The sequence below is a fragment of the Zootoca vivipara genome, chromosome 5 (assembly GCF_963506605.1).
Source record: "Zootoca vivipara chromosome 5, rZooViv1.1, whole genome shotgun sequence".
Classification (NCBI taxonomy): Eukaryota; Metazoa; Chordata; class Lepidosauria; order Squamata; family Lacertidae; genus Zootoca; species Zootoca vivipara.
Genome location: NC_083280.1, coordinates 39788846 through 39813327, shown reverse-complemented (window position 1 = coordinate 39813327; position 24482 = coordinate 39788846). Strand labels below are relative to the sequence as shown.

The following is a 24482-nucleotide window of genomic DNA, read 5'->3' as shown; positions in this document are numbered from 1 at the left end:
AGATGGTATAGTACACCAGTCCAAATAGTAAAAATGTATAAAACTGGGAACAAGATGTGTTGGAAATGTAAAGAAAAAGAAGGGACTTTTTACCATATGTGGTGGAAATGTAGAGAAGTTAAAAAATATTGGGAAATGATATATAACTAATTGAAAAAAATGTTTAAAAGGACTTTTGTTAAAAATCCGGAAGCTGTTTTATTAGGGATTTTAGGACAAGACATATCAAAGAAGTTTAAGAATTTATTTATGTATGCTACAACTGCGGCAAAAATTTTGCTAGCACAAGGATGGAAGAAAGAAGAAATACCAACAAAGGAACAATGGCAAGAAAAATTGATGAGCTATGCGGAACTGGCAAAATTAACATATAAACTGTGTGAAAAGGACAATCGGGACTTTAAGGAAGAATGGGAACTTTTCACAAGTTATCTGAAGAAACAACAAAGAGACTTAGACTCACTGGCAGGATTTGAATAAACATACACAAATTTTATTAGTAGAATATGAACTTGAACATTATAAAAATAGCATTTACAATTGTAAAACATGCAGAAACAATATAGATCAATAAAACAGTTATGGGAGCTGGGGGAAGTCCCAGGGGGAGTGGGGAAATGGGGGAGGGGAGGTATTTGATTGTAATGTTGATAATTGGTATGGATTTAAAATGTTTTCAATAAAAAATATTTTTAAAAATAGAATACATTTGGTTCTATAATGTCCCCTTAGGCAGCTTGGATTCCCCACATTTCAGAGCATCTGGGAAATTCTGCTGTGCTTTGTCTCCTTGTTACACAGTTTCCTCTTCATGCTGCCTGAGAACTGGAACCATAGCAATGGCTCATGTAGAACCTCAAAAATGTCTGATAATTTAATTTGCAGCATGGTTAAATCTCTAGGCTGTAGCACACTATACGAATGACATAAAGTGATCTCATTGACAAAGGAAGCATGGGACTTGTCCAGGAAGAATGTTCAGAGGGACTTTGCTTTTGAAACCCTCATCAAAAAAATATGTGGAAAAAAGAATATCCTACAATTCAATTACTATCCCATCACTCGATTATTTGAAGGGTGATTACGATAATCTACTCAGGTACAGACTGAAAAATATCAATTCTCTCAATTGGAGATGAGCAGAGAAGTATCAATTTAACAGAACTATCATTGCAATAATATAGACTACATGAAAGCAAGTAGCTTTGGATGCCAATGTTTCAGCAAGAGACAATAGGAACATGTTTGACACAACAGCAAAACAGTGCCAAATCCAGAGTCTATGAGAAAAATCCTTGAGTGTCTGACAGAGGACGGGGCACGCTCTGGAATGCCCAGTGCAAGATCCCATCAAATGTATTCTGTAGGATTAGAGAGAAAAGAGAGGTATTTCTATTTGTTCACCAGGTCAACAATACTGAAATAAGGGTCGCAATTCACAGGAGCAAAATGCAGGCAGTAGACAAATATAGAGCTGCTCTCCTGTTTTGAAGTACACAGACTGCACAGGTCTACCAGGCATAACTGATCTGCCATCCTTTCTAGCAGCCTGGAGGAGTTTCTGCTGTGTTACTGGATGTGATGAAAGTACTCAAGTTACAACTACTTGCAACTTGAAAGTGCAAAGTATTGAAATTAAGAACAAATTAACATCAAGGGGGGCCTAAAATCTTCCGAATTATCCCAAGCATTGCGATGGACAATTCCAGAATCCACAGACCTGTTCAGCACTGGACAAATTATACCAAGAAGATTTGTTTTCCATTACCTCCCCTAAGAGAGAGTCCAGATCATCCTTGTTCAGAAGGGGTTCAGTCCCAGCAGATTCTTCCACCACCTAGGATTCAAAATCTCATCTTACAGTGCAATCCTATGCATGTCTACTCAGAGGTAAGACCCAATTTGTTCAATGGGATTTACCCATTTATTGAATTGCAGCCTTAGTAATTCTCCATTATATAAATCCTGAGTAACCTAGCCAACTAGGAAAAGGGAAATCCTTTCTGCAGGATGTATGTAGCCTACTACAATCAGGGTGAAGACTGATGAATTCTTTTTAGAGCCCAGATGCAGCTTTCTTTGCAGAGGGGGGTGGTTTGATGGTAACTGACTCCCAGTGTTGTCACTAAAAATGGCTCTCCCATCCATGGAGCACTTCTTAAAAATAAAGTGATGGATGGATGGATTTTACATACTTTAATCATTTCAGTTGCAAAGTTAAAAGCAAGTGATGTTCAATCTGCAACTGAAAGACAAAGCTAAGAACTTTCTTTTAATATTATTACTGTCTTCATCATTATATTCAAAGGATAAATACCATGAGATGCACAACAATATCAAATTCAACTCATGTATACTGCAGTTTCCTTTATCCTTCTCCCTTGCTTCTCCCTTTGGCAACTTTTAATCCTCATCTACTAAGGGTGACCAAGTTTTTTTGAATGTAACTATTTGCTCACATTCACACCCCCTTTCTGCCTGTTTCTCCTTCCTTCCACTGTATTAACACACTGATGTTATAGAAAATTAACAAGTATTAACAATAACAATGAGAACCCGTATAGTGTACGTCTGATTGTCGGACTTTGACTGGGAAGATCCAAGTTCAAGTCTCCACCCAACCAGTTATCTCTCATCCTAATGGACCTCCACAGGGGAGCTGCAAAGATTAAACTCACTAGCTACTATAAAGTTGAAAAGATTTGGGAAAATCCAGACCTTTACCGCTCGTAGTGTTGGGGTATTTGTGTTTGTAGTTCCTTCTAAGGTGATGGTCATGGGATGGTTGCTAGTGCAGGATTTGCACATTAAGATTCCACTAGAACAAAACACACAAAGTACCTTACCCTTTGAAGTCACAAACCTATATTTCAGAAAGCACAGATAACGGGTTAAAGCTGGACAGGACTACTTCAGGTCGAAGAGGGGGCTCACATGGTTAAATGCTCTTCCATACAAAAACATTACACCCACATAGAAAACTAGATGTCAGGAAGAAAGGCTAGAACCTAGTATTTCATATGCATGGATTCCTTTTTATATGGAGATTGAGATACTCGGTCATGTGAACCCCCACCTGTACTGGTACAGGCCAGGCACATGCTTAGTTACTCAACTATTCTGCAGTGAGAAAAAGCCCTAAGAGGAGAGGAAGGAGAAGCCACACAATATTGCCTGATTAAACTCAAAGCTGATTCGTACAATTGAAAACTGATGTTGACTGTCCAACTGTATGAGTGAGCCATGAGACATCAGTTTTGCTAAACATTAAGCTCTTTATGCAACCAGGCCCAGCTTCCAGTTATATGAATCAGATTTGCTAGTAGAGAGAGCCTATTTAAAAAGTAATATAAGGACTTCAACATAACCTTTTGTTGGAGAGCAGCTATTTGAAGTCCACACTGGACACTCCAGTATATAAATGTCATAAAATGCATGGATTCGTTTAAAAAACTGGATTTTGCCTGCTTTGAGATCAAGATATTGCTTTGAGTAAAATACTAGAACATCTATCTGTGAAGGACTTAGTGTGGTGGCTTCAGGTAAAGTGTCTCCCACCACCACCACGTAAGAATCACCATTCTGGCACATCTGACACCTGTTCAAACAATAAATAGGCCACTCCCCATGTTCCTCCTGTTACAGGGCAGCACTATTCAGAAGAGCAGCACTTACATAAACAAAACTCCCATCTTGTGGTGCCTGTCCTGCATTTCTGATCTGGTGCTATGATGTTAAACCAGGCTTAGTAAGCTACCATCTGGACACACTCTCACAAACAAGCACTATAAAGTCTGGGGAGCTATGGATGGCTTAATTATTGGATGTAAATGGCACCTGATTTGATCTGCATGGGCAGGAAAATGGCAGGGCCAGTGGAAAGCCCGGAAACACTTATTGCAGTAGATCAGGTCTCCTTCTTTCCTGCATACACCACACTTCTCCCCAATGGTCAGCTTCTGCAGGAAAAAAAGAAAGAACTTGGAGTCAAGTTTCTAGCAAAACATGGTCCTCTTTTTCTCCTTCAGAGGTACCATGTGCTGCATATGTCTTATGCTTGTCTGGTCCACTGCAATTGCTTTGAATTGGGGCCATTGTAAGATTTTTCAGGGCCTCAGAAAAATTCAGAAAAATGAACTAAGCAGAGTATAGATTCATAACAGCAATTATTATTATTATTTATTATTTATACCCCACCCATCTGGCTGGGTTTCCCTGGCCACTGGGTGGTTTCCAACAAATATAAAAATACATTAAAATATCACAGATTAAAAACTTCCCTAAACAGGGCTGCCTTTAGGTGTTTTCTAAATGTCAGGTAGTTGTTCATCTCCCTGACCTCTGATGGAAGGGCGTTCCACAGGGCGGGTGCCACTACCGAGAAGGCCCTCTGCCTGGTTCCCTGTAGCTTCTCGCAGTGAGAGAACCGCCAGAAGGCCCTCGGCGCTGGATCTCAGTGTTAGGATAAAGCAGATACTTAATCTGATACCTAATAGACTCCGCCAAGACTACAAGCCCAAGTATAGGGTAGGGTAGGAGAAATAAGGCAACAAAATGTTTTGCAGCCCACTGTTCTTATTTAAAGCCTTTGAAATGCCCAATGAATGGTGGAAAGTTCCACAGGAGGTGAGATACTGACCAGCTGTTTCTCTGTTCCCACATTTTGAACTGTTGGCAGTGCCACCCCGGACACTGGGGTCACAGAGGGCAAAGGCTGCCTGAGGGATGCACACACAGGTTCCTTGATGAGAACCCTCCTTCCATCTTCTGTTGTTCTCTGGACATATACAGCTCCCTAAGCAGGTATGCAAAATAAATATGTTATATTGATAGAATATATCACATTACTTGCATAAGATTTGAGTTTGCTTTTTGTATTTAAAAAGTGACAAGTGTAATAATAACAGTGAACACACTGAACTTCATTTTTACCATTTTACTTCTATTGCAATAATAAATATTAAAAAATTCCTTCCAGCAGCACCTTAAAGACCAACTAAGTTTTTATTTTGGTATGAGCTTTCGTGTGCATGCACACTTCTTCAGACGAAAGCTCATACCAAAATAAAAACTTAGTTGGTCTTTAAGGTGCTGCTGGAAGGAATTTTTTATTTTGTTTCGACTATGTCAGACCAACACGGCTACCTACCTGTAATAATAAATATGATACGTTGTCTTACAAATGAATTATTATTATTTTAAAAAGAGAAATGCCACTCAGTAGTAATGGAAAACAGCCACAAGGAGTCACTGCAGGATACAATTTATATTTCAAGCAGGGTTTTTTTTGGGGGGGGGGAAGGAGGCTTGGTCATGTGAAGGTCTTAAAACACTTTCAGAGACTGCAATTTTGTTCATATTAAAGATTATTGCATTCCAAAGGTCCGGGCCATTTATTCTCCCTTTTCTCACAAAGGAAAAGTGGACTGCAATAAATGAGCACAAAAAGACCATAAACAGCTGTTGAAGGAGACACAAGAACAAAAGAGCAGTTTCTTAGTGTTGCTCTATGTAGGACATTTTCCCGCAAGGCAGAGGAAAAGAGAGGATCATGAAGAGGCACAGAGAAATCAAGGGTCATAATTATACCTGTGTCTGAGAAAGTGCATTCCTGCTGTTCTCTTCTCCATTGCTCCTGTATTGTTTCGATTGCCCAGAGGAGCATGAATCACACCTCCATGTCCCGCTGCTCAGTGTCCCAAGGGAAAAAAGACAGGAGCATGATCATGAATAGCAAGTAGAGGAAGAAATAGATGAAACAAGTTAAGCAAATGTAAACAAAAACAATCCCCCACCCACCCAGAGTGCTACCACCAATCTCAGACACACTATTTCAAGTGAGGGCAGGATGACATAAACAAATTGCACATAGGAAAGATCCTGAGAAATAAAAGGATGGGTGCCTCCCCCCCCCCCCCCGGCCACTCCCTATTCCTAGAGGAGAAGAGGCTCTGCGCAAGTCCAGTAATCATCCTCATCTGCTGTGAGAACTGTGGTTGGGGTTAGGCCAATATGCCGTCCGAACATGCACAAGGAAGATAAGCGGTAAAAACTGTACAATCATGGACTTGTTTCAAGCCATTATGTCCTGGATTTCGAGCAAGCAAGCATTTAAGGTGGCTTATAATCAAAACAAAACCTGTTCTGCATCCAGATCTTGATGTGATTCCAGGGGGCTGTGGAATACTAGCAGAACTGTCATTACCTGGGAATCTCTGTCAGTGGTGGCACAAGGCAGGTGAGATGAAAGGCCTTGGGGCATCCATCACAGCAGATCAGCTCCCCACCATCCCTGCAGATGGCACATTCGTCATCGTTCTTCTGGCCCAGCAAAATTTGGGAGAATTGAAATAGAATGAAGACTCCATTTTCAGACAGATTCTCTCTACATGGCTAGGGAGCAGCACACAATGTCACATACAGCCACTTATCCAGATCACCAGCCTCTGCTACTTTCATCATCAAGTGCATAAAATTGATTAATGCTCTACACAGATTTTTTATTTTATTTTAAAAGTGATTGCGAGACTCCAGGATTGGACGCAACACAAAAGGAAAAAGGAATGGGGGTTCCGGTTTCCGCCGGCAGGAATGGCGGACCTGTTTTCCATCCCTCTGACCTTCGTAAGGAATTTGGCGGTTGCTAGGGGAGTAAATGGCAACCCCCTACCCTCTCCGGGGGTTACGGAGAGGGGCCGCTGGCCCGCGATGCCCCCAGACCCACTCCGACTGTTTATGGAGTGGGGGGAGCTTGGGCTGAAAAGCACTTACGAGGGCCAGGACTCCCGGACGCTAATCTGCATGGCGGGGATTTCCATGGTTAAAGAAGATAATTAGGCTTAAAACTATGGACATACTTCAGAAGGAGGGGAAGAAGCGCTGTTTACTGCTGAGAAATTTATGCTGCTGAGGGAGAGGAGTCAAAGGCTGTATACCATCTGGAAGAAGGATTGATGGGGACGGAGCGATAAGGGAATTGAGTTTTTTATTATTTTTCTTCATATGAGTTACTTCGTATCTTCCCAGACGCGATGTCCTGGCTTGTTTGGAGTGAAAGAGAAGCAAAAGACTGTGTGAGTTGAACTTTATAAACTGTTGTTACTGAGCATATTTTTTAAAGATGTGGAGTTGCCGATGAGAAAACCCCCCCCCCCCTAGTCGGACGGAAGGAGTCCTGGACGCGTTCGGAGGATTTATGAGCTGTGACGCACTTTGAATTGGAGCAGCGACCTGAAGCTAAGTTCAGCTATAGGGCAAGGAGATCCATTAATTTACCAAGAGTTTATGGTTTGATGTTTGGGTCTTCTGCCTGGAAAAGCTGTAAATTTTATAAAGATCGTTAATCTTCATGGCTATGAGAGAAAACGAAAGTGATTTGAGCTTTTTAAGATGGCGCTGCTTTGACGCAACAGGGAGCTCCAGACTAAGAAGATTTATGGGGAGGCTGGACTGATTAACCCACACAGGAGAAAGAACATTTGTGAAACCTTGTTTGATATTTATCTCAGCAGCTGGGAAACAATCGGTTGAAAGTGGAAAACATCTATGTGACTGTAAGGGGAAGATCTGGATTATTATGAACGTGGAGGACGATTTGAACTTTAGAAAAAAGACGGCAGTGGACGGTTGCGAGGAATCCCCAATTTCTTGAAGCATGGGAACCCAAATAAAAAATTCTCTAGACGATTTGGCATAACATTCGGTTTGATTGATATATATATGTGTATAATTTGAAATAATGAATGTGATATAATTGGTTTTAATTGGAAAATTAATAAAAATATATTTTAAAAAAAAAAGGAAAAAGGAATGGGGAGGGAAGAGGAAAGCAAGAAAGTCCAGGCAACAATTTATGAATTTACATAATCTCAAGTACACACACACCACAACCGCTCTAGTCCCACTTCCCTTTCAGCTCTGCGGTCCCAGGGCAACAGGGAGTTGGAGCAGAGAGCTCTTTCTGGCAGGCAAGATCCCTAGAAATGGGTGATTTGATTGTAACACTGGAAATACATGAAGCAGACGGAATTAAAGGGAGGTTTGCCCTTGCTCTGGCTCTTTTATTGAACTCTGCTTTGAGATAGAACGCCCAAGAAAATAGCGTCAGAACTTTGGTCATTTCTGCAGCAGAGTGATGCAGCATGAATGCTTGACAGTAATAAAGTAGAGTGCTGCCTCCTGTAGGAAACAGGGCTTGTTCTGTCCTTTGCACTTTGTTTCTTTATTCAAATACTGCTTTTCCAAAACTTGAGAGCCTTGGTGGGAGACACAGAGGGCATGCAATGGACATCATAATTGAGACTCTGCATGTTTTGCTAATTTGCCTTTATTAAGAGAGATGGCTTCAGAAGCAAAACCCAACTAAGCAAGGGAAAGTGAGGACCAATACAGGCTTTGATGTTAGGTGGAGCAAGGTGCTGTGCAACAGCCTTTAACTGTGAAATCTTTGGGGAATTCCATTCTGGCAAGAGTGGCACTAAGCTCTGCCAAGGAGAAATGATTCTCATGGTGAAACCTTGTCCCATGGGTGAATCTGGCACCAGTCTAAGAGGCTGAGGAAACCTGGGACTTCCCAAGTGGGGTGAAACTTTCAAGACATAATGAACTATGTGGCTTGATGGAGATTCATTTTCTGCTTGAGAGCATCAGAAATGCAAGGCAAAGGGTAGCACTCAACATGCCTGTGTCAGATGTGCCTCTGTCTAGGACAGTTGTGATGCTCAGCACATCTTCTCTATAAAGAAACACTAGTTTTCAGGCCAAAAGACTGACTTCGGTGTACTTCTGTCTGCTCCTGTTTTTGGCATGACTTGTGAATGTGGTGACACCTACACCATACATTTAAAACACAAGGCTTCCCCCAAGGAATCATGGGAACTGTAGTTTACCCCTCACAGAGCTACAACCCTCCCCCAGCAACCTTAAACTACATTCCCCAGGATTATCTAGGGGAAAACAATGTGCTTTAAATACACATCGTGGATGTGACCTGACTGTACTGCAGCAAGGAGCTTGCACAGTCTGTGACTCTCACTCCATCCAGTCTTAATCGGTGTCCAGTTTCTGTGACTTTTACATTTGAAAAAGTGAAGACCATTTCACATTTTCTCTGGCAGATGTGTTTCCAGATGCCACACATCTCACAACAAACATCATAATGTTTGCCTGCAGTAATCACGTGAGGAAGTGTGTCTGTAATCACATGAGGTGATGCACCAGGGAGTTACGACTGGCTGCCTCCTCTGCAGGTTTCCAAATGTATTTTCCAAAAGCTACAGTGCTGACTGCTTATATGTGGAGTGGATACTTGGGAAATACACCTGCAGCATAAAAGCACAAAGCATCTCTCCTTAAAAATTGCTTATGCCTTCAACTTGTTTGAACAGACAAACTGCCCAACTACTGTACTCTCCTTCCACATTTTCTTTTTCCCTCTCTCTCTATAAATTTAGCCTAATGCTGAAAATACAGGTGCTAAAAATACCTACAAATCTGTCCCATTTCATATGTGTGTGCATGCACATTTGATTATGTTTAATCTCAGGGTTTCCCCCTTCCTGACAAAACCAATCCCATGAGGGTGGGCACTCCACCTGCTTCTATTTGCACACTAAAAAAGTGATTGAGTGGAGAGCACACTGGAACTGGACTGGGAAGACCCGAGTTCAAATCCCCACTCGGCCACAAAGCTAACTGGGAGACTTTAGGAAGTGTCACCTTTTCTCTCTCTGTCCAACCTACCTCACAGGGTTCTGGTGAAGATAAAGCAGGATAAATAATCCTACGTAAACCGCCTGAATTCCTTTCCAGGAAGGGTAGAATACAAATATGATGAACAACAAAATAAAACAACGTTGTGTGAACAGTTTTCCATGTTACTAAAAAAAGAGAGAGCAAGAAATCCCACTATATGAAGAGGTGGAAATATATGAAGAACAGGAGAAACCCCCTCCACAAAAAACATAGCCATATATGAAAAGCACTGACAGAGGGAAGCTGACATACCTTTAGCACAGGGGAAGGAAAATGACAATCTTTTTGTTACCTGCTGGGGGGCTGGATCCACAGTAGGGAAAGGGATGGTAGGGCACCTATTCTGCAAGTTTGCTTTTTGATCTCCATTCTGAAAATCAAGAGAAGAATTATGAACCAAGGAGTAAGTCCACTCACCCCACTGAGCATAGCAGTTATTCTAAGTAGGACTGTCCCAGACCAGCCTTCCTTAACCTGGTGCACTCCAGATTCAGCAGGGGCTGATGGGAATTGTAGTCACAAACATCTTTAAGGAGGCACCAGGTTGGAAAAGGCTGCACTAGATGAGGGCCACAATGCATAGTGTTGGTGCTTCAATGTGTTTGCACTTTGAAAAGCTAAAAGTGATGCTCCTCTCCAATGCCACTGGAGATGTTCTTCTGTCTCCTTAAGAAAACTGGCAGGTATGGGTCATCCATGGGTCTTGCAGTAAAGTTATTAATTAATGTTGTTCTCTCTGATGCTGCCTTTTGCAGCAGCTGTGGTGATAGCGCACAAGTTTATTTATTATTTAAAAGCTCCTCTAAACAACTTAATATTTTAAAAAATCTCTAAGCAGTACACATAAACAACATAAAAACAATAAAAGAGCATCATAAAGGCTTTGCAACAGACATACATTAAAACACAACTGATCCAGAACCTAACAACACTGGATCAGCTATAAATGTCTCTTTCGTAGCCTTTGGACTGGAAAACTCACAGAAGCTTCCCCACAGGTAAAAGGGCCAAGCTGAGTTGTGAGGCAAAGAGTCCCATGCCACACCTGAAGGAAGGGCGTTGGTTGCTGTGTTCAGCTGAACAGGACTCCTGAATCTTTAGTAGCTGTGCAGAAGAAGGAATTTCAGCAGTTGTAGCTATCATTTAACCTACTACTCTTGTTGCAATTCCCTCTTCGAAGCAGCTATTAAAAGTGCAGGAGCCCAGCCTTCCCCGTTTCTGTCTGGCTCTCGGGTGCAGTACTAGACTAAGGCTTCACTTACGCAACTGCTTGTTCTGTTCTACCAGTGAATTCCCTGAGTGAGGTGGGTGGGTCATGTGACTCACTTGCCATGAGCCGAAGCTGGGTTTGCCCCTTAATAGAGAGGTTGGTAATTGCATGCAGAAGTAATTGTGAAGCACCTGACTGCAGGTGCTGCATAAACAAAAGCCAGCAGTGTCTGCCCTTGGCGAAACCAATCCCACGATCCACTCACCTGGCACTGTGGTCTGAGGGACTCTTTGGCCCCCAAAGTTTGCTAGGAACTTCAAAGCAAAAGAGGCAGAGAAACTGTGAAAGGATTAGAAGTATATTGTGTGGCATATGTATTTACGGACCTGGGATTCTTTAGCTTTCCCGCTGGGCTTCAGTTCCTGAGCTTTGTTCCTCTCTCCAAGCTCTTCCAGTTTGTCTGCTGCATAAAACTCACCACCAATTTTGATGCATTTCTTAGTGTCGCCTGGAAAATGGAAGAGCACACTGGATTTATCTCATCAAAGCAGGGACACAAAATTCATAGAGTCTACATTTTTACATATATCAGCTTAACGCCCTTGTTTTGATGTAGAACAGGGTGACTAACCTTTGCCTCTCCTGATATTGTTGGGACTCCAGCTCCCATCAGCCCCAGCCAGTGTGGCCAGTAGGCAACAATAATGGGAGGTGTAGTCCAACAAAATATGGAGTGCCACAGGATCCTCATCCCTGATCTAGAATCTAAATAAGAAGAAACAGAGTTCGGTCACTTCTGAGTGAAGTAAGTCAAGGTGCCATGTTAGGTCAATGCTGGATAGAAACAAAGAACGGCAAAGTGCTGCACATACCGCCATGCGAAAGGGGATAATGCTGGGTCTCAACATTCTCTGACTTCTTCACAGATTTTGCCTTTGGAAGGGATCCTGTTGATTTATAGGACATGCATTACAATACTGAAAACAAGGCCTCCCCCCCCCCTGAATAAACAGCAAGTATCTGTTTAGGACACAGGTGGCGCTGTGGGTTAAACCACAAAGCCTAGGGCTTGCCGATCAGAAGGTCGGCGGTTCGAATCCCTGCGACGGGGTGAGCTCCCGTTGCTTGGTCCCAGCTCCTGCCAACCTAGCAGTCCGAAAGCACGTCAAAGTGCAAGTAGATAAATAAGTACCGCTACAGCGGGAAGGTAAACGGCGTTTCCGTGTGCTGCTCTGGTTCGCCGGAAGCGGCTTTGTCATGCTGGCCACATGACCTGGAAGCTGTATGCCGGCTCCCTCGGCCAATAAGGCAAGATGAGCGCCGCAACCCCAGAGTCGGTCACGACTGGACCTAATGGTCAGGGGTCCCTTTACCTTTACCTATCTGTTTAGGACAGGGGTCAGTCCACTGGCCTTTAGACCAGTGTTTCCCAACCTTGTGCCTCCAGCTGTTTTTGGACTACAATTCCCATCATTCCTGACCACTGGTCTTGCTAGCTAGGGATGATGGGAGTTGTAGTCCCAAAACATCTGAAGGCAAAAGGTTGGGAAACACTGCTTTAGACCATGTAGTGGGCTGGACTATATTTTTTTGGGGAAAATATGAACAAATTCCTATGCCCCACAAATAACCCAGAGATGCATTTTAAATAAAACCACACATTCTACTCATGTAAAAACACCAGGCAGGCCCCACAAATAACCCAGAGTTGCATTTTAAATAAAAGCACACATTCTACTCATGTAAAAACATGCTGATTCTTGGACCATCTGCGGGCCGGATTTAGAAGGCGATTGGGCCGAATCCGGCCCCCGGGCCTTAGTTTGCCTACCCATGGTTTAGGATGATGGGAAGCCCTGACGTTTGTCAGAAGCATCGTTTGCACCACCAAGCTCCTATGGTAGTATTGCAGCTGAGGTGGCCTCTCCCTCTCTAAACACCACCACTCTGACTGAGTAGAAGGAGAGCTTTGGCTCTGAGAAGAAGGAGATCTAGTTTTCAGAAAGTTCTTGCCTTGGCTGTTTTTTTAAAATATACAGTACAGTATATTTAAACTGATACTCAGTTTGTTAGCATTGCATGGAAACTGCTTTGCAAAGCTCGTCTGAAAACTGGTATATAAATATCATAAATAACACAAATCAAGGTAGTGAAATACTACCAAAAAAGAGAATAGTTGTGCTGATGTTCTTGAAACTGAAAATTCTCATTCCAGGTCCTTATTTCTTCCTGGAGGAAATCCATTCCTATTCCTCTTTGGCATGTTTAATATCAACTCTCGCATCCACAAAAAGCACAGCAAAACCCCAGCAAGCAGTTCTATACCAAGGTGTGCATCGCCTTTTGCTGAAAGCTGAGGTAGGTGCAAAGCATCTTTTTCATCTGTCGCTTTCCTCTTCCCTTGGGATTTGTGCTGAGTCAATACCTTAGGACTGGTTGCGAGCTTCCTTGCCCTGCTGTGATACCTACTGAGATCCAGGTCTGAAAAGAAAACAAATGCTGAGACTGGAGGCATGTCTAGACAGGGGTTAATATTGTAAATGAGGCAACCATGGGTTGCTAGCAACAAGCTTTTTTCTTATTCTTATATTTTCCTCAGAAAGGCTAAATGCAGATTAAACAAGGTATGATGCGGTGGGGAATATAGGCTGGCATTTTGATGCCAAAGATATGTGGACACTGCAAATAAATGGATCCACAATAAACACCCATCCATAACTCTGTTTTGTGGGATTCTTGCCTGATTATAGAAATTGTGCTTTGGGGTGGGGGAACTTGTCCCTGGAGCAGGAAAACACATTATATTATGCAGTAAAATAAACAAGCTAAACAAGAAAGGTGAATAAACAAACATTTCCCAGCTTTTAAGCATGAGAGAGGCATTTCTAAATCTATTTCCACTTATATTTCACCCATCTTCAATTTCTTCTTGGCTATGATGACTTCATATGATGCCTGGCATGCTATGGTCCATGGGGTCACGAAGAGTCGGACATGACTAAACAACAACATGATGACTTCAGCAAATACCTTTAGGAAAGCTGCTTCGAATGGACTGGAGCTTGGAATATCTCTCCAGGTTATAATCCTTGAAGAGAACCCTCCAGAAGTCCTGGATGGAAGAGGAGTCCTGGCTCAACAGCCACGTTAACATGGCATGGAAGGCCTTGTGGCAGCCATCCTTCTCCTTCAGATGGAGAGTGTCCTTCAGGGAGAAAGAAAAAGCAAGGCTAGTTTACTTTCCAAATACATTGAACTGCTCCCCTAAATTGCTTAGGTACACTGCAGTCAAATCTGTCTTCTGCAGTTACAGCAAGAGTCTCAAATTCTGGCACTGCAGGTAAAGTCCAGGGGGCATATAATAGACTGAAGAACAACAACCGCGAAGTGGCAATAATGCTGGTAAAAGGGAAAACTAATGAATTAAACATGGGCCATCACACAAGCACTCCAGAACTGCTTGTCTCATGAATAAACAAGGTCTACAAAACAATAGTGCTTCACAAGGCTTAATATTGTAGCCAGTGGTAGTGCTACTTGTGTAGACCCATTGACATTAATAAAACTAAATTAGTAATGTCCATTAATTTTTATTTGGTATGCTCTGATTGTTCATAGCCCTTAGGATTTTGTGCCATTTGCAACGATTTTCATACAACACCCATGATCTTTGGTGTATAAAATAATATACTATGTACACTGAGATTCATGACTACAAATTGGTGCTATGATACAAGCAGCATCAACCGCAAATAAAAACCTCTCTTTTTCTACCTGACCTCCCTAAATGGGTTCAGAGAAAATGAAATACAAAATAAAACCACCAGATTAAAATTTCAGAGAACAATAAAAGAAATGAAGCCTAGGAACGAGTCATAGTCCAGCAGTGCACAAAAAAGGGCAGATATATATAACTTATCCTCTATACAAATTATATGCATGCTGCAAAAGAGATTGTTTTAGTAGGTAGTAGGGAAACTTGAAATATATATCATCTCATCGCTGTTCTTATTTCTCTCACCTTGAACATCTTTTCCGTGACAATGTCATGATCTGCCAGTCCGTGGAGCAAGGGGAAGACATCGTCGACTGCCATGGAGATCTCTGTGCGATAAAGTTTAAGTAATTTCCGCAGGTCTCCTTCTCCTAAAGGTTTGTTATCAGAACCGAACATCCTGAGACAGGGTAACATTTACAGGATTGTTAGGAGCATGCATCTACCATGCCCATTTCTGGTCACAGTGCAGCTGCTAACTCTTACTAAAAGATAACTTAGATTTGATGTACACTTGCTTAGGTCATGGCAGATGCTGTGAAGAAACATGCATCTTGGGTAGAAGTGACCGTAAAGGGTAGAGTAAGCAGTCAGATCCTGGCTTATTTTAGAAACCTCACTCTCAAGACCACCTGCCTGTGGAAATTCAGATTCGCAAGTATAGCTTGTAAAAAGAAACTCATATTTTATATCACTCCTTTTCTATTACTCAGTGTCTTTCACTTCTTCATTTACTGCTGAACATCCAGATTAGATTTGTTTTGCTTGCTCTGTCTTTGCTAAACAAAGGAGGAAGGTGGTCTTATTGGCCTCACCTGTCAAAAGGAGATGTTATCTGGTATCTGTATTTCACATGAATCTGTTTTCTGTGATTCCTTGTGCTTTTTATATGCTCAGTCTGTGGAGCATGGAGTGGGGGGTGTAACAAAAAACAACCACCATCAAAGAACCCTGTTGATGAACCAATAGAATCCCAGTGGTGACCCTCTGATAGATCTGGGAAGCTGAAGCTATCTCCAATTAAGTCTATTTGGCTTGCTTCGTTTTCTGAAAATGCTTGAGAGATTTTCACTCCACCCTACACCATCTGCACACACCTACAGGACTGGAAAATGGAAGGATTATGGGAGGTACTTTTCAAAACAATTAAGACATGGATTGGGCTCTATAGGCTCAGTGTTGGGGCTATGTTAGTGCTTTTTAAAAAAAAATAGTACAATGTATTCAGAGGTGACGCCAATTCATCACACAACCACCCTGAGGAATAAACCCTAGATTCATGCTATATCAGAAGATATAGTTATATTTGTCAATTTCCAAATGCCAAATTAAAGAACCCCTTGGGTGGGCCTAGAGCAAGGGAGAATCTGGGGTAATCAGGGATGCAGCCATATAGCAGGTCAATGTCACGGGTGCAGCCAGCATGAAATCCACTGGATTGGCATTATTGTGGGTGGATCTTGATTTGCAGAAAATTGGGAAAACCCAGATTATACTGTCTATTTAGAGCCTGATATCAGTTTTCTGATGGAACATGGCTCTACTAGGCAAACAAGTACATTGTTGACTGGTTGGCAGCCCAGATTGATAGGGAAGCAGGTTGGCAGCTTTCAGATTGATAGGGAAGAAATCCTTAGGTCCACAAATAAGAGCTGCTTCTCCAAATCGTTTCTGCAAGTGGCTAAGGATTGTTATGATACTCCTAGTAAGATCTGTGGGTTGCCCCACCCTTCCAAACTTCAATGGACTTCCCAGAATTATTTTAGAAACCAAACACTTCTCTTAATTGTTCTCCAATGTAATTCAGGATGGCTGGCAGCATTTAATTACAAGCAGTGGGTGGGTTTGTTTACTTTTTACCTGCTGAATCTGGGAGAACAAGTTCAGAGATGAAAACTCATGCAAACTCCCAAGCATACCACTGGCTTCAAAGCACCTTGAAACATTGCTGACAGTGGCAGGGAACATTCTGAGTTTATAAACTTTGATACCGGTACCTAGCTATTATCTCTTAACTGTTTAGAACCCTTCCTACTGAATGAAGCTAAAAAAGGGACAAGTCTTATAGCCACCTAAAATAGGGATACACAACTCCAATTACTCTGTGGCCACTTTGGGGGGACAAATTAGCCCCCCCTTTAAAAACTTCATTCTCGTTTAACCACCTTTTCCTCTCCATGGCCCATGGGACTGGTAGAGCAAAAGACTGAGAGACCAAGTGGAGATGGAGCCAGAACCAACTAATTCTAGTTCTGCCCCTATCCTCTTTACCATGGGTAGGCAAACAAAGGCCCGGGGGCCGGATCTGGCCCAATCGCCTTCTAAATCTGGCCTGCGGACGGTCGGGGAATTAGCGTGTTTTTACATGAGTAGAATGTGTGCTTTTATTTAAAATGTATCTCTGGGTTATTTGTGGAGCATAAGAATTCATTTTTTTTCTTTCCAAAATATAGCCTGCCCCCCCAAGGTATGAGGGACAGTGGACTGGCCCCCTGCTGAAAAAGTTTGCTGACCCCTGTTCTTTGCTATATTGAAAATCATACATAGTAGGTGGGAAAGCTTATTTCTATGGAAGGCCACTGACTCACAAAGGTCAGCTGGGGTCTGAGCCTATATTGGGTGGAGCCATCTCTTCCTGCCACCCACTTTTCTCTTTCTTCTAATCACTGGAACATGCCCCTGCCCCATGAGGTCTTCTTGCCTTGCCCTAGATCTCGCACAGCATCTGCGAAATGCAGCATGAAGTCAGGGACAAAAGGGACTGCCTCTACTGTTCCTCTAAAGTCTGAAGCCAATGGGCAGCAGGAGAGACATGCTGGATTTCCACCTCTGTACCTGTTGAATGGCTGGAGCTCCAGAGCAAACATACAATGTAGGGTGCCTTCAGACAGCTGCATTCAGTGCCCCTAGTCCCGCCCTGATCAGCATTTCCCAAGGGGAGATCGGGAGGGGGGCAAGGTGAGAGAGGTAGGATAAACCACAGCATGGCTGTTTGGCTCCATGGTCCACCTGTGGAGAAAGTGGTGCCAATGCTATCACATGCCTCTGAAGACAAGGAACAGAGCAGTGTCCATAGAGTGAGGCATTCAGCCACATCTCCAGTTTTTGCAGTGGAGACTGTGCTTTGTGCACAGCTTTGTGCACAGGTTTAATCCCCAGTATCTCCAGGTAAGGCTAGTTAAGACTCCCATCTGAAATCCTAGAACCAATGGTTTGACTCAGTATTTATGCACACCCTTGATGTTTCTGTATGTGAGGAAAGGCTGCAAATGAGTATTTGGAATTCTCCATGGGAGCCACAATCAGCTGCAGTTTTAGCTAAGAGATCAAAAGATAGCCATTCATATGCTTACAACAGAAGGTTCCTAGCTAAAATTGTAATTATTGTTTAAAAGTTTGGGGCATCCAACAATCTTTTTCTAGGCACTACTTCCAAAAAAAAAAACCCCTCTCCCATGGTGCAAAGATTACGCCATCAAGATGATGTATACAGCCAATTCTAAGTCTCTGGGCAGATCATTGTGAGGTTTTCTCAAGCCATGTAGGATTCAATTTTTAAAAACTTTATTGGGTAACAGGAGAATGCTATACCTGGAAAATGACAGATAGCCACAAGCATACTGTGACTTTGGTACAAGATATCTCCTGTTGCAAGAAACAAGGCACCACATTCTGCAGCAGTTGCAGCAGAGTAGATTTCCAAGTGGTTGTTAAAGAACGTTATTGCTGCCAAGGATCAAGGACATTAACACCTTGTGTTACCTAGGCCTGGTGCTTGGCAACACTTTCAAGGCAGTGGGGCTATTCCCCTGTGCACATCTTAAGCCGAGTGAGGCAGCAACGGCAACAAGAGGGCTGGGGAGAGGACTTCTTATAGTTCTGGTCCCCCAGCACCTCCACCGAGAGTTCTGAAAGCAGAAGCTGCAGCTATCATCTGCCCACTGAGGCCTACAAGACGCAGGTGAAAGTGTTGCATGAATGTGCTTGAGAATAATTTAATTGCTCTCCTTCTAGCTCTTGTTGGAAAATAGTATATATTGTAAATAAATCAGGTCATTCGAGTATGTAAGTAGGAAGAGAAGTCTCAACAGTGGACGGATTTGATGAAAAACCCTCAGGCAGACCAAGAGGCTTACTGGTCTGCTCAGAAATGCAGTCTTGGTAATCAGACACTCCTATACATGCAGAAGCATCTGACATTTTATGTCATCTGAGAACACAAAATGTCAAAATTTTCAGAAGCAAAAAGAATCAACATTTTCTCTTTTGCTCCTACTTTTGAACATGACCGGTCTATCAAGAAAATCAACATGATCTTTTGGCCGGCCTGCCATCAACAAATTCCAGAAACCTTTAGCACTGGGCATGATTATTCGTACTTAAAAAGAAAAGAAAAAAGAATTCATGAGTAATGTAACAATCACACACTTACTACTAAATCATATATTCCCCCCACTACTTTGAGTTTTAAATGAACCTAACCAATCAATATGAATACATGGAAAAAGAAAAATTAGCTGCTTTTTTTTGCAATGTATGGAGCAAGGCATTTGTATGTATGCTACAGAACAGATATCATTTGAATTACCCCTTCCAGGAAACAAAAGATTTTTGATCCCTAAAACATTAAACTCAGAGTGACTGAACCTCAGTCTGACAATTTCCTTCATTCAAAGGTTCATTAAAATTGCCTGTACAGAAAAAGGACCAATGAGGGATGATAATTTTAGGCATTTGGATAGCTTATCTTGACTGGGAATGGTAACACAACTTCAGAATTAACTATGACTATTGAATGCAAACATTTGGAGGTATTCATCTGAAAACTTTAAAGGAGACAAATTTTAATGGAAGCACTGTCACTACCATTAGCGATGGCTCATTTGTTTCCCCCCCCCCAAAAAGAGGGTGCTTTTATTGCTTCAAAGATCCAGTAAAATTGCTTTTATTACTGACATCCCTCCAGTCAGCCTTTTTGACATGGTTTTAGAGCGGGGCTACTTCTCATATGGGAAATCAAATGTACCGTATAAGCAAGGGCAGATGCAGTAATAAATCATTGTTCCTTAGCTTGATATAATGCTGCATAAAGTTACATTTTTGGTCCATATGAAAAAGGCAACAGTTGGAATAAAACTATTTCTGGCAAAGGGTAACAAAATAAACAATGGCAATTTGTTATTAGGATTTCGGGCTCAACAGGTGCCCTTTGCCTAAAAGTAACCATTTAATATTTTGAAGTACTTTTATTTATGGAAGTTATGTGAGCAAAATTTAGAAGAATATTATGCTAACTTTAGCAGGCCAGTTATATCGCCCAACATTAATTCCAACACACAGCATTTTAGTGCAAAGTTCACATCTTCAGCCAGGAATCATCAGGTGGTGATAGATCAAGTGATGTACATATATCTGTAAACCATTTCCGATACTACATGATTTCTAGGATTTAACTACTATATAGTCAATGGGGCAGTGTACTGAGTAATACACTCTTCCCAACATGATGGGAAACATGGGTATGTGTGTGTGTGTGTTGCCGGGTGTTTGTGACTTTCCAGAGATAAGTGTATACACCATGTGATCCAGAGGTCATGTAATGTAACAGTACATACACAGACCATAATGCATACAATATGTCTGGATATGAGATTGAAAACTAGCCATCTGTATGCTGAAAAAAACCAGCGAGGTATGGAAACAAGTTTTGCCTAGCTTTGAAAGGGCTGCAATCTGTACTACCAACGCTCACTGCAGGCAGAGCTACAAATTTCTCAAGACTTGCTTCTGTTTCAGTGGACATTATAACTGCAGTGCAGCTACAGTATGTCCTTCTACTGTAGCAAACATTGCAGTGCATTCATTTGCAATCCTTACTCAATAAAAAGAATTAAACACCTTTAAAAGGCAGTTCCAACCCCATGCTATGTTCAGTGCATTATACATGTTTATGTCTCAAATATTTTCAATTACAAATTCTACGTTTCCACATATATTTCTCACCACTGATATTTAATTGCTAAGAATGCAGAAAATATACAAATAGTTGTTGCCACCACATTTATACCAAAAGCCATTTTAAAAATTTCCTGACCCTTTTTTTTTCTTCTCACATGAGCCAATGCTATCTATCAAAAGCTGCTTTTCAGAACTGTATAGGTATTTTAGGAACTAAATATATGCAAGATCAGAGGAAATTTATTTTCTTTTGCCTGCAAACACCTAGTCCTGAAAGGCGCAGAACCCCTTCAACTCTCAATGAAGTAATGGCAAATTGTATATGGTCAATCTCTTAAGACCATACAAGTATTATTCAAGGTATTGGGGGGCATTACAGGAAACTACTGCACTTTTTAGATAATTGAGCCAATTACTGTTTTCCCTTCAGGTGTGCTTACTCGTTTTAACAGGCAGGAAGTCAGCAGTTTATTGCGAGTCTCAAAAAGATCCTGCATTGTGACATACAGCCCCACGACCATGTTCTCCTTTTAGCTGCCATCTCATTAGTTACCATTTTTTATTTTAATTGTACACGGTCTTCCAGTCTTGGGAGACACTGAGGTTGGAATGGGCAACAGGTTATAATATGACTCTCTTGCAGGAGAGTCTGCATTTTCTCCTCACATTTCTATTTCAGGCCACTATACAACATTTCAGCAAAATGTTTTTTTAGGAGTATCCAGCCCAACATGAAGACTGTATAAACTGGAGAATGCACCACCTTCCTAAGAAGTCTGTTCCAGTGGTTAAATTGTTATTATATAACATAACCTACTATTGTGCATTTGGTTTGCTTTAACATCCAAATGTTGGTTTTTTCTGTCTTCCTTTGCTACACTATAGCTTTTTAGTACCTTGTGAAGGTATCAGTACAGGCCTAAACAAATCTTACTTTCTCAGTAAGCTAAAAGCCCATTTCTACTGGTGCCATTACTTTGGTGGTGTTGCTGTACATTAATGGAGCCCAACAAAATTATCTACATCAACTTCCAATTAGTCAGGGTATTAAGACCTCCCAAAACTTCAACAGAAACAACTTCCTCTAAAGATTTTGAATGTTGGGCTAGCAGTTTTCATATTTGTCAAAAGTCTCATAGAACCCTGGTCTGACTTTTCTGATGCTCATACGTATATGTTGACATTCAGGTGCAACTGACTCGCTATAGCTAGTTGAAGATGCTGTCCCAGTAATCCAGCCAGAAGATAGGCGCTTTCTTTTTGCCTTATGTGAAAAGTTCCCAATTCCTTTGCTGCGTCCAAGGCAGGGGTCATCTTTCTTCCTACTGCTGACATCTTCAACTGGCTGCTCGTCTCTATTGGAAGTCATTCCTTTACGCTTACATGCATCTCCCTCTTCTTCTGCAATCTTCCTGAAGTGCTCCAGTGATTCTACTTTTCTTCGTCTTTCTATTGTTTCCATTTGTTTCTTGTCCACGAAGTCCTCAAAGTACATTTTTCTTTCACTCCTCTGATCTTCAAGAAATTTCCACTCAATGTCAGTCATTTTCACACCACTGTATTGCTCCAATTTCTCTCTTGTTCCTGTGTCTGTACAAAATATGTCAAAAAGCTGCTCTGAACTCCTGTTGAAATCATCTGCTTTCTGTGTAAACAACTCATTTTTTCTTCGCTTTCTGGACTGATATAATTTTGAAAATTCCTCATACACCTTAAGAATATGCTTCTTTATGCTTTGTGTTGCTATGGTATACAAATTGCAAAACAACCAGTGCTCCTGCAGGAGTTCAGCAAGCAACTGGGCAGCATCTTCTTTGGATCGCTGGGCTTGCCCAGCCCTTTTCGGGTGCAATAGATATAGCATGTTTTGAATGACATCCTTCTTGGTAGGCAGAATTCCTTGTGCAAATTCTGATGACTCCACATAATCAACAGTTCCCAGAGTTTTTTTTGCTTTTGCTTTAGTATCCAAAGCCGCCATCATTCCTTTCCAGTGTCTCTTTATACCAAAGGCTGAAATAAAGAGATAATAGACAGCTGAAGTTGAGTAGCAACAAGAATGAAAAGAAAAACTATTAATTATGTGAAGCTATGAATATGCAAGTCAAGGTTGTCAGAGTGTTCAGGACTGCAGCCAACATAGACAATCAAGTAATTTCTGGAGAGAACATTACTTACTTCTACCCATTTGGACTAAGTAAGCTCCTATCTGAAAAATAAAACTGTCTTGTTGAGCAGTAAAGCATCAATAAAGTTTTTAATTCATGTTAGCTGCAGTCTGAATTTTCCCCATGATCTGTCATTGGCACAGCTAAATCATTCATATATAATTCAGTATGTTCTTATATTTCAATATTTAAAAATATAGTGCAGTATCATACAAGGTAGACCCAGAGTACTTGTCCGTTGACTTCAGTGAGTCTCCTTTGAGCACGATTAACATTAGATACCATCTATTAAACACTATTAGGGAATTCACAAAAAGCATTCTAGCAATGGCACAGGTGTTTCTCCGATTAACAGTTGAACTACAAATCACCTCAACAAGCAGTCTTAATACTTGTATTCTGTCCATTATAACTCAAATCTGTGGTGGCCAAGTTACCTTCAAATATTTAAAAATATTTATTTACAACATTTCTAGGCTGCTCTCCCACCACACAGGTAGCCTTTAACAGATTGCACTGCAACAGTTCCAAGTAGCTGTACCTTTTTCTCAATCTTGCTTTTTAACAGCTGCCTGCTGCAAGAAGTGCCCTGGTATAATTACATTAATCTTCCTGTCAGTGAAACCGCATGCATATATATTCACAAGCAAGTCCCAATGAGTTGACTACAGCATTTCCTCCCAGATGTGCATAGTGTTGCAATCTGAAATGGAACAGAGTATTTTCTAAAGGAAACCCGAATCCCAGAATGGAAACAGGCAAATAAATACAAATAGCACCTGTCAGCATATACATAATGATGCTTCCAAGTTTTAGCATTCAGGCAATTTCCTATTTTCAAACTGTAAGCAAATTCTCAACTGAATGGCTCAAAACTTGGATTTTTACAGAGATGCAATCACGGAATTTATGAAAGTCCGCTCCAGGTCCTGGAAACTATGAGCGCAGGTAGTGCACTAAACCAAAGAGGCTTGAGAGCATAGCGTGGGGAGATCATGTTCTGGAGGCCAACAGGGGGGCTTAAAACTGCCCACCGAGAAAGAAGGGATCTGTCAAGCGGACCAACCCTGCAGTCGCCTAAAACCACGGGGCTGTCAAGAGCACCAGAGAACACCTGCGCACTCCATTGCCCGTCTGCAAGGCAGGGACCAGGCACTCCACGTACGGCAGTTACCAGCCCTTATTCCTGCCTGGAAAATAACGCCCATGAGGCGAAAGCCGCCACAGGCGCCATGAGGCGGATGGGGGTGGGGCCCGGCCGCCCTCCCTCTCGGCCCCGGCAAGTTCCTCCCCACTCCCAGGCCGAAGCCGCCTGAGGCCCAGGCGCCGTTCCCCCTGCCCGGCCGGCCAACAGTTGAATAGCCCGGCCTGGCCGGCTCTAATCCCGCCTATTCCCAAGACCTGCCTTCGATCAGCAGAACCAGCCAGAACAGGTAAAGCGTCAATTAAAAGCCCGCGGCCCATCCTTCGCCATCTTGGTAAGTGAGAGCGAGCGAGCGAACCCTACGCAGCGGGAAAAGGGAAAGCGGTGCCGCCGCCGCCGCCGCCATCTTGAGAAAGGGCAGCGCGAGCAACCCTTCCCCTGTGGTGTTCTCTCATGCCGACGTCTCTATGGTCT

At 42.1% G+C, this 24482-nt stretch overlaps 2 protein-coding genes across 4 annotated transcripts; both read right to left on the bottom strand.

Annotated features, from left to right (window-relative positions):
- Positions 1–272: 272 nt before the first annotated feature.
- AIRE (autoimmune regulator) lies at positions 273–19489 on the bottom strand. Of its 2 annotated transcripts, XM_035133787.2 has the most exons (13): positions 14985–19489; positions 13994–14168; positions 13289–13444; positions 11836–11910; positions 11350–11471; positions 10046–10123; positions 6206–6321; positions 5590–5686; positions 4640–4795; positions 3838–3959; positions 2719–2818; positions 1769–1837; positions 273–1361 (listed from the first exon to the last, which is right to left on the bottom strand). In XM_035133787.2, exons 1-13 carry the CDS (start codon positions 15153–15155, stop codon positions 1281–1283), a joined length of 1518 nt encoding a protein of 505 aa, XP_034989678.2. In that variant the 5' UTR covers positions 15156–19489; the 3' UTR covers positions 273–1280. The 2 variants fall into 2 exon arrangements, with proteins under 2 accessions (XP_034989678.2, XP_060130630.1); XM_060274647.1 differs by having other exon boundaries at positions 1299–1837.
- A 140-nt stretch (positions 19490–19629) lies between these two features.
- LOC118093604 (uncharacterized) lies at positions 19630–24406 on the bottom strand. 2 transcript variants are annotated; one of them, XM_035133057.2, is made up of 2 exons: positions 24270–24406; positions 19630–22709 (listed from the first exon to the last, which is right to left on the bottom strand). In XM_035133057.2, exon 2 carries the CDS (start codon positions 22678–22680, stop codon positions 21802–21804), a length of 879 nt encoding a protein of 292 aa, XP_034988948.1. In that variant the 5' UTR covers positions 22681–22709; positions 24270–24406; the 3' UTR covers positions 19630–21801. The 2 variants fall into 2 exon arrangements, with proteins under 2 accessions (XP_034988948.1, XP_034988950.1); XM_035133059.2 differs by lacking the exon at positions 24270–24406 and adding an exon at positions 23406–23887.
- Positions 24407–24482: the final 76 nt, after the last annotated feature.

Bases quoted from the DNA above. Each gene is read 5' to 3' on its own strand.
- AIRE (XM_060274647.1), bottom strand. From the start codon at position 15,155: ATGTTACCCTGTCTCAGGATGTTCGGTTCTGATAACAAACCTTTAGGA. The intron at 14,169-14,984 runs GTGAGAGAAATA...TTCTCCCTGAAG, and splicing joins TCACGGAAAAGATGTTCAAG to GACACTCTCCATCTGAAGGA. The intron at 13,445-13,993 runs GTATTTGCTGAA...TTTTCTTTTCAG, and splicing joins TCGAAGCAGCTTTCCTAAAG to ACCTGGATCTCAGTAGGTAT.
- LOC118093604 (XM_035133057.2), bottom strand. From the start codon at position 22,680: ATGATGGCGGCTTTGGATACTAAAGCAAAAGCAAAAAAAACTCTGGGA.